The 17,756-nt window shown below is 41.6% G+C and overlaps 1 protein-coding gene across 2 annotated transcripts; it reads left to right on the top strand.

The window, feature by feature from the left end:
* The first annotated feature begins 585 nt into the window (after window positions 1-585).
* LOC121180552 (sialoadhesin-like) lies at window positions 586-17,245 on the top strand. Of its 2 annotated transcripts, XM_041036057.1 has the most exons (15): window positions 586-719; window positions 925-991; window positions 2,892-3,242; window positions 3,374-3,595; window positions 4,136-4,474; window positions 5,230-5,436; window positions 5,552-5,905; window positions 6,082-6,303; window positions 6,506-6,760; window positions 15,308-15,568; window positions 15,755-16,015; window positions 16,281-16,362; window positions 16,458-16,506; window positions 16,746-16,978; window positions 17,099-17,245. In XM_041036057.1, exons 2-15 carry the CDS (start codon window positions 940-942, stop codon window positions 17,163-17,165), a joined length of 2,955 nt encoding a protein of 984 aa, XP_040891991.1. In that variant the 5' UTR covers window positions 586-719; window positions 925-939; the 3' UTR covers window positions 17,166-17,245. The 2 variants fall into 2 exon arrangements, with proteins under 2 accessions (XP_040891991.1, XP_040891992.1); XM_041036058.1 differs by lacking the exons at window positions 586-719; window positions 925-991; window positions 2,892-3,242; ... (4 more) ...; window positions 6,082-6,303; window positions 6,506-6,760 and adding exons at window positions 9,472-9,898; window positions 12,047-12,158; window positions 12,769-13,125; ... (2 more) ...; window positions 14,358-14,567; window positions 14,901-15,158.
* The last annotated feature ends 511 nt before the right edge of the window (window positions 17,246-17,756 follow it).

The following is a 17,756-nucleotide window of genomic DNA, read 5'->3' on the forward strand; positions in this document are numbered from 1 at the left end:
AAATCCACTTAGTTTCACAAGGTTTCATTATATAAGTAGCTATAACTCAGTGATTCAGTTCAGAGCTTCGATGACTTGATGTTGGACATGAAGCAGGAAATACTGTGAATTTTAGCATTTGCCACTGAATGAATTAATGATTTTACAATGTTAAGGTGTTGTTTTTAGTGAAAGTGTGTTTTGTTTCTGCTAAATAAGAACACACACAATCTGTAGTAATGATGGAAGAAGCTTTGTAACTGGTATTATCCAGTGTGCGTTTACCTTGAGGCTCACTGTGCACTCTGTTTACAACATTAGACCCAGATAATTCAATAATGCTGACCTGCAGAGAGCCTTGAAGTAATGCACACACAGCCCTCAGCTGCCAGACAACAGTAACTGTGAGCAGTGTTCAATGTGGTTGTCTCAACACTGATTTAAAAAAAAGAAAAAGAAAAAACTGTGGGTTAACAGATTTACTTCTGTTGGGTTAACCGTTAACTCCACAGAAGTAAATCTGTCAGATCAGAGATACACTTTCACTTTTAGTTTACACAATGCACCCAGACTTCAGTGCTTCATGTACATTATAGAGGATTGTTCTTAGTTCAGAGTGTTAACCAGGAAGTGTAACCAGGAAGGGACCCCACAAGGCAACAAAACTACTCTCTCATTGTTATTTCCATAAACTATATTTTAAGAAGTTCATGCATCATTTGATCATTTGCACGTCAACAGTAAGAATCATTTCTTCATTTGTTGTTGGGGATTTACAGCCATTTGTCTGCTCATGCATGTTAATACTGTAAAGGGGAAGGAAGACATGCCAGCTTTTAAGACGTTGATCTCTGTTTTATACATTGATCTCTGATTGTTGTGCCTGATTGGGATACAGTATTTCTTGTGTGTGTGTGTGATCTACCTGCTGACGTCGTTTAACAGGTGTGAGAAGCAACAATGAGTTTGACAGAAGCGAGTGGATTGATTCTCTTCCTTCTCTCTGTCTCAGGTACTGTACATCTACATTCATATTCACTTATATTTCCTTCAGAAACTTAGAGGAATGTGGGTTTTTTTGTTTATAAATATTAATGTGTGAAGTTACAGTGTGATGGAAACCCTTCAACAGACAGCCATTCAGTTCAGTTCAGTTCAGTTTTATTTATATAGTGCCGAATCATAACAGAATTTATCTCAATGCACTTTTTATATAGAGCAGGTTTCCTTAAATGAGGAAATGATCAACAGATGTAGAAACTAGTCCCACTTCAACAGCTACTACTTTAACCAACATCTCCTGTTTGTATTACAGTTAATTTTACAGGTGGTTAGTTCTCTGACTGCGTGATAAGAACAGGAAATACATAAGATAACACAAGTTTGCACTGTCTTTCGAAATATGTTATAGTAGTTTTTATTTTAACAACTGATCAACTGACTGTACAATGTTAAAGGTGTTAGCACCTGAATTAACACCTGACTGTGCATTAGCTCTGCAGAGCATGTTAGCATCTTTCAGCTGCTCATTGTTCTGGTTTTCTGGCTTGCAGCTTTACTGTTCTGGTTCACTCTTACTGATCTCACTTGAGTGAAAAGAAAACTCTAAAAGAACCGAGCGTAAACGACCCGCTACCCAGGCAGCAAAACACACGGCCTGGGTCCTCGGCCTGAGTCTGGCCCACATACTGCTAAATCTGGGCCGATTCCAGCTGTTATCCTCCGATGTTGAGTGACATCTGAAAGAATTTCTGTGTTTGTGAGAACAGCAGGCAAAAATAAGTTGAATTTAATAGGTGTGGCTCTTTCTTTTCCTTGATTAAATCTATTTCTCTTTTCTTTTTTTTTTTTTGGTTAAAATCATATCACAAAAGCTGCCCACGCCTCGATGTTCTGCATTTGTGTGCAGTTTCCATTCATGCTCTGCAGCAGCCTGACCACAGAAAGGAAAGCAACCAAGCAAAGCTGACTCTTTTTCTGTATACATACCCCTGTAATATTTAATCTGCAGCTGCCTCCACACTGGCGATAGCCACGGCCGGAGACATTATGTTTTCGGGTTGTCCTTCTGTCCGTCCATTCCGGATTCTTCTACGCACGATATCTCAAGAACGCTTTGAGGTCTCTCTGTCAAACTCTGTAAAAATGTTGACTGTGACTTACGGCAGGTCTGAAAGGAGTTTGGAGTTCAAAGGTGAAAGGGCAAGGTCACTATGACCATGTTTATGTTTTGCATGGTAATGCGATATCGTAAGAACTGTTTGAGGGATGGCTTTCAGACTTTGCACAAATGTTGACTGTGCCTCAAGGATGAACTGAGTAGATTTTGGAGGTCAGAGGTCAAAGGTCAAGACCACTGTGATCTTGTGTAAGTTTTGCTTGTGAACAACCAACACCAACCTTCACAAACACTGCCATTATCACTACAAAACACCCATAACCTCTACATCTGCTACAAACAGGCACCTGCTTTGTCCTGCCTCAGTGCACTTAGAGATTAGTTGCAGAGATTTTCCTCTACAAATGAAACTAAGTAGGTTGTAGATTCCTTCATACCTTTTTTTTTTAACTTTGCCATGAACCAAAAATTACATTAACATTCTCTTTTATAGTATATACTCTTTTTTTTTAAACAGACATTACTACGTTCCAAAGACAGAAGACGTCTTAAGCTCAGTGCCAGTGAAGACAAGTTCTTGTTTTACTGCAGTAAAACAGTCTGAGTTTGTTTTTTTTTTTAGCCCACACTTAAAAACAAGTTGGTTGTACACGATTATCTCTGTCTCACACTGTCTTAAAGAGAGCCTGCGTCATTTCTGGTGAAGTGGTTTTACACCTGTTACAAATAAAGAGTCTGTCTCCTCGTGTTATTATGAATCTAATTGTGGTTTCTGATGTGCTTTGTGTTACAGTGGCACAGCGTTACAGCGGGAGCGTGACATACACCTCTACTCAGATCTGTGCTTTAAAAGGATCAACAGTGGAAATGCACACAGACATATCCACAACTAAATCAAACAGCCGTGACATTGCAGCTAAAGATACATTTTGGTATTTTAAAAGGAATTATTATACATCTGAGGATCTGAGAAAACACAGAGACTACAGAGATCGTGTGAAGTATTATTCTTCTATGAACAGATGCACTCTGACAATCACAAACGTGAAAGAGAGTGACTCAGGTGTGTACTATTTCAGTTTAATAAAAAACCCACGAAATGGAGGACATCCTAATGAACCTGGAGTCACTTTGTCCGTCACAGGTAAAATTTTAACGTGTATATTAATTTTTTCCACATGTTCAACAAGAAAACAATAAATGTGTGTGTGTATCTGCATGTGTATATACTGAAGGTTTTGTCTGAAATAACATATGTGTTCTTTCTTCACAAAGCCCATCCAGAGCTACAGGTGAAAATCCAGCCACCATTCTACGATTATACTCAGGTGGAGTGTTACAGCAGCTGTCAGTTACCTGTTCGTCACTCCTACATTTGGTACAAGAATGGACAGACAGTCTGGGGACAAACATCTAACGTATTATACAGCCCTGATAGTTCTGGCAGCTATTCCTGTGCTCTAATGGGATATGAGGATTTCCTGTCTCCTTCAGTGTGTGAGTGTCGTCCACACTCTTCCTCTGACACAACGCCATCTGGTGGAGCCTTATAATAAGATGTATTTTGGCAAACCCAGGCTGAAATATTGAATTGAATATTGAATTTGGTCTGAGAATTTGTCATGGATTTCCACGAAATTTAGTACAGCTGTCCAGGGCACAGAGAGGATGAATACTAATGATTTTAGTTACGTTTCCTCATGAGCTTGACTGGGTGAAATTTCCCAGCTTGGGATGAATAAAGTATTTCTATTCTATTCTATTCTATTTTTGGTTTTACATGACGTTTCTCAACAGCTGTTGCATGGATAGCATCATTAGGTCAAAAATGTCAGTTTGCGTACATACTAAACTAAGATGGTGAACATGGTAACTCAGTGCAGTGCAACTTTCTCAGAGCTTTCTCAGTGAAACTCCTCTGAAAAAATATAGGTAAAAAGCACCACTGTGCCTTAGCACAGCCTCACCAGAGCCCCATTGTGACTCCTCACCAAACTCTGCTTTAAAAAATGGTCTGAAAATAATTTTATCTTTCAGGTGTCGATGGTCGGTCCTGCAACAGAGTGTCGTACACTGACAGAAGCATCTGTGTCATCAAGGGCTCGTCAGTGGATGTTTCTTGTAATTACAGCAGTTATGAAGGACATGTCGAATCTAAATTCTGGTTCAGACATGAACTACATCAGCAGCCTGTGGACATTACTAAAGCCTTCCAAGATTCAGGCCGCTTTCAGGTTCTTGAAACAGAGACAGGACGCTCCACTCTGAGAATCACTGACCTGAGAGAGAGCGATTCAGCCGAGTACCGCTTCAAATTCAAAACACCAAGCTTTGAATGGATGAGCAGTTTACCTGGTACAACTCTGAGAGTCACAGGTACTAATCACACAAGCTGCACGTTCAACAAAACTGTGATGAACATGGTCTGAAACAATACTACAACTGCGGTATTAAAACAATGATTTATTTGTAGTAAAGGACTATTGTGTAGGATTTAGTGGCATTGAATAGCGATGAGGATGAACTTCTGCCCACTGGATGTGTTTTGTTTCTGGCTCTATTCTGGGTTAATGTTCAATGTGAACATTAACTGCAGCTCCTGACCTGTATCTGCAGGATTTCACACATTACAATGCTGCCACGTGATTGGCTGATTAGATAATTGCAATAACAAGACGGTGTGCATGTGTTCCTGTTATGTTATCCCTAGTGTGTCTCCCATCTTCTTTCCTCCCTTGTGTGTTTTGTTGGTGCCCAGTTTGTGTGTGTGTGTGTGTGTGTGTGTGTGTGTGTGTGTGTGTGTGTGTGTGTGTGTGTGTGTGTGTGTGTGTGTGTGTGTGTGTGTGTGTGTGTGTGTGTGTGTGTGTGTGTGTGTGTGTGTGTGTGTGTGTGTGTGTGTGTTCTGGCTACATTCGGGTTCAGTATTATTTACTTAACAGTTCCTAAAATGTCAACTGTACACTCACCATCTGTTTGTGTCTATTTGGCTTCCACATTTACATGTACACTTTGATGACTGGATGATTTTGTTACTAGTACAGTCTTTAACTTCTGGGAATTGCATTTGCTATTTTGACTCCCTCACTGTGTGTGAGTGTGATTGACACTCTGTTCCTCATTCACTGATCCAGATATTCAGGTGGTGGGCACTTGGAGTACTACAAAACGGCTGAAGTGTGACTTGACTTGTCATCCACCTGGTTCTTCCATTGTTTGGTTCCAAAATGGTGTAATAATGGAGGGAAAAAGTTCTTCTTATTTGTATGTCTCATCTGGCTATGGAAACAGCTATTCATGTGCTGTAAAAGGATTTGAGAATTTCCCCTCTCCTTCAGTCTGTAAGTTTACAGTGGAGCATTACCTTCATATAAGTTACTGTATATATTTTTAGTATCTGTGATTTTTAATGCCATTTTAAAGCCACACAGCACAACTCTTTTTTTTATCTTTCAGGTTTCTCTGGTCAGAACTGCAAGAAAGTGGTTTACACTCAGAGAAGAATTTGTGCCCTTGAAGGCTCATCAGTGGACATTTCTTGTGATTACAGCACCAATTACAGTCCCATTGCAACATTGTGGTTCACAGCTGAACACAATCATCCGTGGCCTGATCTGTCAGAGCCAGAGGACGTTCGTCAGGATGTTCGGTTTTCAGGTCGTGTTCATGTTGATGAGACAGAGACAGGACGCTCCACTCTGAGAATCACTGGCCTGAGAGAGAGCGATTCAGCCGAGTACCGCTTCAAATTCAAAACACCTTATTTTGAATGGAAGAGCAGTTTACCTGGTACAACTCTGAGCGTCACAGGTACTGACGAACACAAACTGAATATTTGATTTAAAAAACGTAATGATATTTTATTGGTGATTATTTTATAGCAGTTTTCAGCAAAAAGCTAAATGCAATGGTGCACACAAAGGCATGAAACTGTACTTGTATAGTTAGTGACCAATGATATGATGCTGTTTTCTTCTCATATCCAGCTCTGCGGGTGCAGGTGACCAGAGTAATCGCAGTCCACCAGTCTCACACCACGGCAGAGCTGAAGTGTCACAGCGTCTGCAGTCCCTCTGGTTCTTATGCCTGGTTTCAGAACGGATGGGACATTCAGGAAGGGAGTTCTTTTTATACACACGATTTTCATCCTGGAGACAGCATCGCCTGCGCTTTCAGAGATAATGTGGATTACCGCTCTCCTTCAGTGTGTGAGTTTACACCTCTGTGCAATGTCATGAGTCATAGAAGACGTAGATACTCACAAGTTTATCTTTTCTTTTTTATTAATCAGTATATTTTACAAGCCTGCTTTTTAAAAACCTAGGCTCTATTTTCTATTTTTATTAACCACTAAAATAGACATAGTTTCATGAGCATATTTAATATTAATGTCAACATCTTCTCCTGCAGATCCCCCACAGTTTGCCTCAGTATCGGTGACCCCCTCTGGTGACATAATGGAGGGCAGTTCAGTGAATCTGACCTGTAGCAGTGATGCTAACCCAGCAGCTAAATACACATGGCACAAGAACAGCCAAAGAGTGATCAATGAAGAACCACAGCTTGTCTTCAAGACCAAGTCCTCTGACTCTGGAGAGTATTACTGCACAGCTGAGAACGACCTGGGGAGGACATCAGCTGCAGTCGTCTCCATCAGTGTGAAATGTGAGTGTGTGAGTGACATGCATGACGATAATGGCCTAATTCAACACAGGTGTGTGAACTCTCAGAAAACAACAGGCAAAATAAAGGGACAGAAAATAGACCCAGGCCAAGAAACTAGAAAAGTGTGATCTTTTATTGATCATAATAATCTATATTCCTACATCTTCTCCAGACGCTCCAAAGCTTCCCTCTGTGTCAGTGAGTCCCTCTGGTGAGATAGTGGAGGGAAGTTCAGTGACTCTGACCTGTAGCAGTGATGCTAACCCAGCAGCTGATTATACCTGGTACAAGGAGAACCAAACACTGCTTCAGGGACCAGAGGACATTTATAATTTCTCCTCCATCAGCTCTGAGGACAGAGGGACCTACTACTGCAGGTCTGAGAATCAACATGGACGCTCAGAGTCTTCACCTCTGTTCATAGAAGTGTATTGTAAGTATTAGCAAATCGTTTTGGCAAACAGTGTATTTACATACATTCTGATCTATCTGCTGTCTTACCTGCTGTAGGCTGAAACCATTTCATGTTGTTAAGAAGAAATATAAAGAGTTTCCAACTGTCAGTGCAGGTGCTGCTGCTCTTTACACATGTTTGGTTCACACTTGTAGTTGTGAGTGAAATGTCCTAACAACTGTTGAATGAATGGCCATAAAATGTGGTGAAAACATTGACGTGACGTTCAGCTCAGCCTCAGATGTGCTTTGTGTTTATTGAGTTGAGTATTAAGTTTACAGCTTGTTAGTGTTGTCATTGTGCACATATTAGCATGCTGATGTTAGCCTTTAGTTTGAAGTGGAATACTATAACTCTTTGTGTTTTGTGTAATACAGTTCTTTCTCCTTCTTCTTTGGTGGCCCTCTGGGTTTGTGGTACTCTTTGCAAAAGCCCTTCTTTGCCTGCGTATGTGTAGAACCAGGCTCCAAATACTGAAGACATGTCTGTTGTCCACCAGATGCTCCAAAGCTTCCCTCTGTGTCAGTGAGTCCCTCTGCTGAGATAAAGGAGGGCAGCTCTGTGAATCTGACCTGTAGCAGTGATGCTAACCCAGCAGCTAATTATACCTGGTACAAGGAGGATGAAGGCTCAGCAAAAGCTTCAGGACAGATCTTCACCATCACCAACATCAGAGCTGAGCACAGTGGGAGTTATTACTGTGAAGCCCAGAACAGCAGAGGGCGTCATAGCTCCACCTTACATCTGACTGTTAGGGCAAGTAAGTCACATCTGTGCACGAGTCATTTACACCTAAAAGGTGCTGCTGGTAAGATACTTTTCATGTTATGGAACGTTTGGCTAAAAGCACAAAAACAGCCTGAAATTAATGATCAGTTTTCCTGTTTGATCACTGTTTTCCAGGTTCAGTGAAATCAGCAGCTGCTGGATCAGTTGCTGTTATTTTTCTGGCTCTCATATTCCTCTGTGCCTTCGTACTGTTTAGGTAAGCAGCTCAGTTTTACTGTGGTTAAATTCAGTAATGCTTCTTTCATTAAGTCAGTTTTATATGATGATTCATTTGTTTGTTCATTCTCTGTCCAGAAGAAAGAAGTTCTTGAAACAACCACCTGAGCCTGGAGAGGGACCAGACAACACAGCACAGGTGAGAAAGGGGAGTTCAGGTGTTACTCAGAGTCCACTCTCACCTTAAAACTCAACCCCCTCCTGTCCACATGTCAGAGCGTCTTTGAGCCAGGACATTACTGGAATTGCAGAAGCCTCTCACCCTCAGTCCTTGAGGTGTTTTACTATACAACCATTTTGTGCTAAAATCTTTCCCATGATTCACCTTAGCAGCAGGACGAACTCTTCTATGCCAGCGTGAGCTTCACTAAAAACCAGGAAGATCCACTGTACTCCAACATCAGGCAAGGTCAGCCCAGCAGACACAAGACAGAAGAAGAGGAGGAGGACGAGGAGGATGTTGAATACACTGTCGTCAATGTGAAGAGCGCCACTGCTACGCCAGGGTGAGTCCAGAATAACTGTCTCTGCTACACAGAGTTAGTCTTTCTTCATATTCTGGGTCTGTTATTATAACATCTGATTAATAATTTGCTAAACAAATGTTGTCATTAACAGATTAAGAAGTGAAGAGGCTGTGGAGGATTCATTTGCACTGTACAGCACCGTCAGCAAGAAACGCAGAGAATCAGCGCAGCAGCAGTCTGCAGTCTGTTTATAGGGTTTCAGCAAAAGACATTTCTCAGGACTGAAATGTTCAACAATGCAGCATATAAACAACACATAACACACACACACATAAACAACAACAAAACAAACCTGGCTTCTCGTACTGGGGCAGCAGCAAAGATTGTCCTTCCTCAAAAATGTCACTAAATATTTTCCTTCTAGTGCTGGAAAATCATTTCCAATGTCATGTCAAGTACATTTGTCTATATACAGTTTCCATTTACAACAATCTTTCTCTGCTCTGTTTTTCCGTTTGTGTTTTTATTCTCTTTAATAAGTAAAGTGACTTGATTGAGCTCATCTATGTTGTTTAAATAACCTGATCGTTTAGTGAATGAAGATATCCAGCTAATCATTTTTTCCTCTGTCTGATCCAACTGTCAGCAAGTTAGTTCAAGGTGTTCAGTGTTTGAATTGTGGAGGAGCCAAGTGGGACATAGCTCCGGCTGAAAGAGACCTAAGGTCCCCTTCCTCCAGCTGTTAGCAGACAGGATTCCTCCTCAGCTCTGTCCACAGTCAAAGCTTCTGCTGCATCTACTTGCTTCTTCCGGTTTGGTGAAGGATCAGGTTTTTGAACAGTCACCAGAGAAATGAAGGAGCTGAGGAGCAGTTTGTAGCGCTCTGTCTGGTGTGAATTTAATTTGGTTATTAAAATGAGTGAAGAGTGAAACTGAGCAGAGCAAATGAACTGTTACCGACCCCAGTGCAGTGTGGCTCACAGATGTAAAGTTAGCGTTTGTAATGCATTTTGTTATTTGTGTGTTTTCTGTGAGGACGGAAGTTTATTTTGAAAGGATATCTTTTGCATATAACGGAGTGAAATGACAAAAAAAAACACGGAGTAAACCACAGAAACGGTGACGCAGAGCGCGCGGACAGAAACAGGTGATAATAAGGATGAACGAGCAGGTTATAACGGGAGTTTAGCTCCAGTCGAGACCGACATCAAGGTATGTTACTGCTGTTTATCTGTGTCTGAGAGTTTAGAGGTTTTTATCTGATGTGTTATAAGAGTGGCGCGTGTGTATGTGTGTGTGTGTACGTCCCTGTTGTTTATGAGCGTGCAGGTGTGTGTGCGCGAGGAAGATGTTTGCTGGAGAATTGAAGTTGAGCGAGTTGCACGTGAGCGGCAGGAATTTAATACAGTGAACGTGAGAGTAACAATAAAGCTGAAGCCGTTCCAGGTGAACAAGGCTCCCGGCTCGTCTTCCGAGTTCTTCCGTCGTGTGAGTGACAAGGAGGGGGTGTTAACCACGAGCAGATACCGCTCGTCCCTGGAGCTCCTCACGGTTCCTCCGTGCTCTCGGACCACGGTCGGGGAGCTGAGCAGAAATGGTTAACAGACGCAAACGGAGCTGAATGTCTTGTTTTACCCTGTTTAATTTCTGTGTTAGCTCTGATTCAATGAGCTGCAAGAAAACAAAGAAACATTAGAGCATCAGTCCGCGCATGTTCATGTGTGAACTGTATGTTAATGTGTAGTTGCCATGTATCTCCAACAGCTCAACTATTCATGGGCCTATTAAACAAGTATTGGACAATGTGGTCAGTTGTTTAAATTTCCATTTATTTTTTAAATGTGCATTTTGGGTTCAAACAGGCCACAAAGCAGAGGTGTGGACTCGAGTCACATGACTTGGACTCGAGTCAGACTCGAGTCATGAATTTGATGACTTTAGACTCGACTTGACAAAATGTAAAGAGACTTGCAACTCGACTTGGACTTTAACATCAATGACTTGTGACTTCACTTGGACTTGAGCCTTTTGACTCGACAAGACTTGCTACTTTCCTCAAAAACCCAAAGATTAAAAAGGATGTTATTTAAGGAACGCTCTGTATCTTTCTTTGTATGTGTGCGTCTGTGTGTGTGCTGTCGGCACAACATCCAATCAAATTAGATCAACGTTGTTTTGATCCGACAGCATCCATCCAATCAAATTGCAGGACAACCAATGAAGACGGACTGTCAAACAGCGCGCTAGCTGGAAAAAATGATACCAAAGATAGTTTCGTTCGGGTATAAAAACTACGAGGTGGTCAATAAAAAACGAATTGCAGTATGCAAAACATGTGGCTCGAAGATTACAGATGGAGACGCAACAACTTCGAACTTCGTTCGACATCTAAAGTTGCACAAAGAAAGGTAAGTTCTGAATGAAAGCTTACATTTATTGGCTAAGTAGCTTTTTCTTTGCTGTGTAGCTAAATCATTGCAAACACGGTAATTTGTTGCGTCTACTGCGAGTTCACTCCCTTATTCATACCTTTGTTAAGTATTTTTTTAACAGGGCTATGGTTGAGGTACTTATACATAACATTAGTCAAGGTATCACACAGTAGACGGCGGTTAGCAGCAACGCATATTTTAGCCACCTACAAAGAGGCAAACCTAATAAAATCAAGGTCACTTTAAATGTGCGCTATATTAAGAATATGTGTACCGTTTTAGCTTGCTGTCAGACGGATTTTTCCGACAGGAAAACAAAGTTATACTGCTCGTTGTTCTTACTCTCCAGCAGTCCATTGACGAAAAAACAAGTTAGCTTGCACACGTGAGTTGCTGGTCTACGTGCTGCAACGTAACACACTAAGATACAAAATATATTATCACACAATGTTAAGATTGATATTAATAATATGAGTAATTAAGAGTAGTTTCAATACAGTTCATGTGTGGCTATAAGGGATGTTCTGACATCTGTTTAATATGCTTACCTCTTACATAATATATTATTGCTGTGTGGTTAAAAGGACTCGAAAGGACTTGAAACTCAAAGTGTAGGACTTTGGACTTGACTTGAGACTTGTCAATCTTGACTTTGGACTTGACTCGGGACTTGCCTGTCTTGACTTGGGACTTGACTCGGGACTTGAGGGCCAAGACTTGAGACTTACTTGGGACTTGCAAAACAATGACTTGGTCCCACCTCTGCCACAAAGTCTCTTTCACTCTCTGCAGCACGTTGGAAAGTTCATGCGTAGCGATGTTTTCATTTCATGTCGGGGATGCACAGACTGTCCACGCATATTAATGATGTAAAGAGGAAGGAAATCAGATCTCAACAAGTGATCACACAACTGTGACAACTTCACAGGACTGAAGTGTCCTGAGAGCAGATGCGACAGGTTTTAGAAGACGGAGAGTTGCAGCTATGAGCTTAACAGCAGCATGGAGTGGATTCGTTGTGTTTGTTCTCTGTGTGTCAGGTACTGTACCTCTACATTCACACAGCACTCTGATTTTAGCTGAAGGACTTTGAGGGTTTAAGCTCAGTTTATTGAATGATCGTCGCTAATGACGCTGTGATACAAACCCGGAAACAGCAGACATTTACAGGACTTGGTGCAAAGCTGGAGATATAAAATAAATCATATTTGAGTAGAAAATGTTATTTTTCAAACCTCTTTGTTTGTATCTCAGCTGTGATGTGATGTTCAGACCTCGGTGTGGTGTTTCTGTAACATGATGGGACTTCACATTAACAGGTTTCACAGACTGGAGGTGTGATGTTACACATCAGTGATTTGAATTTCTCTGTAGTTTCACCCTCCTGACCCGACCACAAACAGGAAACAAGTCAAGACTCTTATAATAATTCATGTTCTGCTTCTTATCTGTCTAAAACATGTGGCATATTATATCTCATTTATCTGTCTGCATCTGAGTTCAAGATGATTCATCAAGTTTTGCATGAAAAAGAGGAATTTGGTATAAAAATACTCAAACATTATTTTTGATGCATATTTAACATGTTCCAAGACAAACAAATAGTTCAGACACAGGATTAGAACCTGAAGATGTTGTTTTTTCTTACAGTGGTACATGGTCAGGATGGCTGGGGAGCGACTTACTCTCTTACTAAGATCTGCGCCTTAAAAGGATCCACAGTGGAAATACGCTGCTCCTACAGATACCCACCCAGAATGAATGGCCATGAAACCACAGTTGAGAGAAGATTCTGGTTTACTAAATTCCAGGATGAAGAACGTGTGGATGTGAGAACAGACTCAGCGTATGCAGGTCGTGTGCAGTATCACTGTGGTGAGAACGACTGCACTTTGACAATCAGAGACCTGAGAGAGAGCGACTCAGCTCAGTACAAGTTCAGGTTCATAACAAACCAACCAGGTGGTGCATTTACTGGTTCACCAGGAGTCACTTTGTCAGTCACAGGTAACATTAGTGTTGGAGACTATAGAAGTTAGAGCCTGAATCTCTGCATCGATTATCATCTGTCTGTGTGGACAGTTCTGTCTACAGTGATGTCTCTGTGTCTTTATATATCCAGGTTTGCAGGTGATCTCATCATCCACATGCTCAGCCAGAACCTGCACGTGGTCAGATCTGAAGTGTAGCAGCAGTTGTGATCTAACTAATCATCCCTCCTACATCTGGTACAAGAATGGACAGAAAACTGGGGGAAAAACAAAAAGTATTTCAGTCTACTATTATTCTGTAAACAGCATTTCCTGTGCTGTAGAAGGACATGAGGATTTACTCTCTCCTTCAGTGTGTGAGTTTAATTCACAGTTTCTTCTAACATGATGCTGTTTTAAACTTTCTTAGCTAATATAATGTACCATGACTTCATGTATCTTTTGCATGGGCAAGCCTGCCCACAGCAATACAACCAGCTGTGAATTAGTGCAGTGGAGAGTATAGTTTTCATAGTGATAATCAAAACTTTCATGTTTCAGGTGTTTATGGTGATTCATGCAACAGAGTGACGTACACTGACAGAAGCATCTGTGCCTTTAAAGGATCATCAGTGGACATTTCCTGCTCATACAACAGTTATGCATCTGTTACATCTAAGTTCTGGTTCATAAATAAATGTTATCGTTCGGGGAGTAATTGCAGACAACCTGTGGACCTTAGTAAAGACTCCCTGTATGCAGGTCGTGTCCAGGTCTTTGAAACGACGACAGGACGCTCCACTCTGAGAATCACTGACCTGAGAGACAGTGATTCAGCTGAGTATCGCTTCAATATCAGAACAGAGTGGTTTGAATGGCAGAGTGGTTTACCTGGTACAACTCTGACCGTCACAGGTACTGACGAACACAAACTCATTATGTTGTTAATGTTTATCACAAGGTAACAAATAAGAAGTAATGGCAATTTTAAACAAATGGAGTCTGAGAACATGGATGAGAAAATGAGAACATGGATGAGAAAATGTGTTAATAGGAAAGTGGTATATTGTGCATGGTGGGTTGATATTGATAAGGACGACAGTCTGAACATACCCACTCACAAATGATCACATGCTGCTTAATGTGTTTACAGTTCATTGTGAGAGGTTGCACTTTTATCCACTGGCCACAAGAGGTTGAAGTTGTACAGGCAGCTGTGTGTGTTGTTGACAGTTCACTTTATATGACATTTGTGTTTCTTGTTCACAGAACCACGTGTACAGGTTCAGGTGATCTGGTCTTCTACTGGTCCAACACTGGTTTGTCACAGCAGCTGTCTTCTTCCTGCTCGTTCTTCCTTTGTCTGGTATGAGAATGGAAACATGATCCAGGGAGAAGCATCTTATTCATTAAGACGACTCTTTGATCCTGAGGACAGTTTTTCCTGTGCTTATGAGGGTTACCGCTCTCCTCCAGTGTGTGAGTTTACTCCACTGTGTCACAAGCATAACATCATCTGGTTTAAATTTTAAAGCACCAGCACCAGTCTCCCATAGTTCTGTTTGAGTGTGAATATTAGACGTAGATTGATCAGCTGGAAACAAACACTCCAAATGAATGTGGGCGTGGCTTTGTGTCTGCTGGATGTGTAAATAGGCAGCCGTTTTCTTGCCCCTGTGATTTTCACAGTTATGTGAGATGGTGAGTACCTGGGACAGATCCAGGATCAGCACTGTGGACAGCAGCAAACAGTTAAGAGTCTGTTCTCTATCAAAACACATTCTCATGTTAACGTATGTTTATATCCTGCAGATGCTCCGAGGGTTCCCACAGTGTGGGTGAGTCCCCCTGGTGACATTATGAAGAACAGTTCAGTGACTCTCAGCTGTAGCAGTGATGCTAACTCCCCCACTGTGTACACCTGGTACAAAAACAACCAATCACTGCTCAGGAAAGAACCACAGCTCGTCTTCAGCTCCATCCAGTCCTCTGACTCTGGACAGTATTACTGCACAGCTGAGAATGATCTGGGGAGGAGGACATCTAATTTTATCTTCATTAATGTGAAATGTGAGTAAAAACCTCTTATTAAAAATAAACAGCTTTAATCTGTTAGAGTGTGTTGCATCTGTTTAACCAAAGCAAAGACCTGCTGTAAACTTTCAGATGCTGCAGCTCATCTCAGTTCATACACATCTGTGTCAAAACATCTGTTCCAGATGGTCCACAGACGTCCACCCTGTCAGTGAGTCCCTCTGGTGAGATAGTGGAGGGAAGTTCAGTGACTCTGACCTGTAGCAGTGATGCTAACCCAGCAGCTCATTATACCTGGTACAAGGAGAACCAAACACTGCTTCAAGGACCAGAGGACATTTATCATTTCTCCTCCATCAGATCTGAGGACAGAGGGTTTTACCAGTGCAAGTCTGAGAATCAGTATGGACAGATCAGCTCTGAACCTCTGTTCTTAGATGTCCAGTGTAAGTAGAAGACAACAGAAAATCACTGAGACACTCTGAGAGTAAAAGTACAGACAGTGGGTGTCAATGAAGAAAATCAAGTGTATTTTTTTAGCACTTAATAAAACAGAAATAACAAAGAGCTTTACTTTGATTATTCTCAGGTCTGTGTACAAAATGTTGTGTTTCTCTACATATTTTCCACAGATGCTCCAAAGCTTCCCTCTGTGTCAGTGAGTCCCTCTGCTGAGATAAAGGAGGGAAGTTCAGTGACTCTGACCTGTAGCAGTGATGCTAACCCAGCAGCTAATTATACCTGGTACAAGGAGGATGAAGACTCAGTAAAAGCTTCAGGACAGATCTTCATCATCACCAACATCAGAGCTGAGCACAGTGGGAGTTATTACTGTGAAGCCCAGAACAGCAGAGGACGTACTAACTCCACCTTCCATCTGACTGTTGTTCCAGGTGAGTTGTGCACACTCGTCTACACCCACCACTTCACTCCAGCTTTTGGTGTGTTGTTGCAGCACATACTTGACCTCAGCCAAACTCAAAGCGTCTCTAATGTACCTTAATGTACAGAAACTCCTTTTAATAAAACACATCAACAGTTTCTCAGCCAATAAATGTGAATCAGTAAGTGGAGAAACAACAGCAGGTGTTTTCATCCAGGTGAACGGTTTGATGACGTCATTCGATGATGTCATTCTTTCCTTCTGATTATTTCCAGGTGCATTGAAATCAGCAGCTGCCGGAACAGTCACTGCTGCTCTCCTGGCTCTCATGCTCCTCGCTGTGTTCCTGTGGATCAGGTGAGCAGTTCTTTGCCTCCATGACTATGTTTACTAATGCATCTGTTCCCTAAGTGTATTAGTTAACTCATTCAATTGCTTTTCCTCCTGTGTAGAAGAAAGAAGTCTCGCACGGCCGGAGAGAGACCTGACAGCAGAGCGCAGGTGAGAAAGGAAGAGCTTCAAGTATTCTGGTGTCAGAGGAAGAAAGCATTTCAAACCGCACCTGTCCTGTTAAGGCTCATCTGAAAAGTGCTTTATTACCCACTTTACTTTCTTCACAGCTGCCTTGTTAGAGTTAGTGTTTAGTTCTTTAGTTTGTTAACCCAAATCACAACAAAGCATTTTTTGTGCAGCAGCACAATAAAAGTCTCGTTATGCCTGAGCTCTGTTTGTCCCGTCAGCTAAACGTGGGTCCGGTGTACGACACCCCGTCAGCTGCAGCACAGAGACGACCAGCAGAACAGCAGGATGACCTTCACTACGCCAGCATCTGCCTCTCACAGCAGAACACAGAGGCCGTCTACTGCAACGTCGGGCGAGTTCAACCCCAGAGAGGAACAGAGGAAGACGAGGAGGAGGAGGATGGGGTTGATTACTCTGTTGTCAGATTTGACAAAGGCAGCAGTGCAGCAGGGTGAGCAGCTCCTCTCACACAAACACTTTCAGCACTACACTTATTAAAAATACAAATCTAAACAATATAAACACATTAGGTTAAAAACTCAGTGTCAGCGGTTTATTCTTCCCTTCACAGAACAAGAATTCAAGAAGATGGGGAGGATCCATGTGCTCTGTACAGTGCAGTCAACAAAAAACTATAAGAACACAACATGAATCTGTGGTTTGTTATTCATACATGATTCTAAACATCAAGAAAAAATAAAAACATATAAACCACAGTGGTAAACGTAGGTAAAGACTTGTTTGTTTCTTAAACATATTCTCTCTCTTCCCCCTGCTTGTATTAAGCAACACAAATACTTTTGATATTTTTTGTCCATCCACAAATACCACTGGAGTTTCTCCTTTTGTAATTTGGGTGAACTGAACCTTTAATGCATGTGAGCTCTATAAATGTATGTGAAACTTTAAAACTAGAAGTACCACATGGCGGTGGTATGCCTCTGCACGGCTGGGTGCCTGTTTGTAGCAGATGTAGAGGTTAAACTTACACAAGATCACAGTGGCCTTGACCTTTGACCTCTGACCTCCAATACATATTGACTCCATCTTTGACAAGCAGTGATGATATGTGCAAAGTCTGAAGAACATCACTCAAAGTATTGTAGAGATAACACATAGTGAAGCACAACATTTGCATTAAGGTCACAGCGACCTTGACCTTTGACCTCTGACTTCCAAAGTCGACTCAATTCATCTTTGAGGCACAGTCAACATGTGTGCAAAGTTTG

This window comes from Toxotes jaculatrix, chromosome 4 (genome assembly GCF_017976425.1).
Source record: "Toxotes jaculatrix isolate fToxJac2 chromosome 4, fToxJac2.pri, whole genome shotgun sequence".
In the NCBI taxonomy this organism is placed as follows: Eukaryota; Metazoa; Chordata; class Actinopteri; family Toxotidae; genus Toxotes; species Toxotes jaculatrix.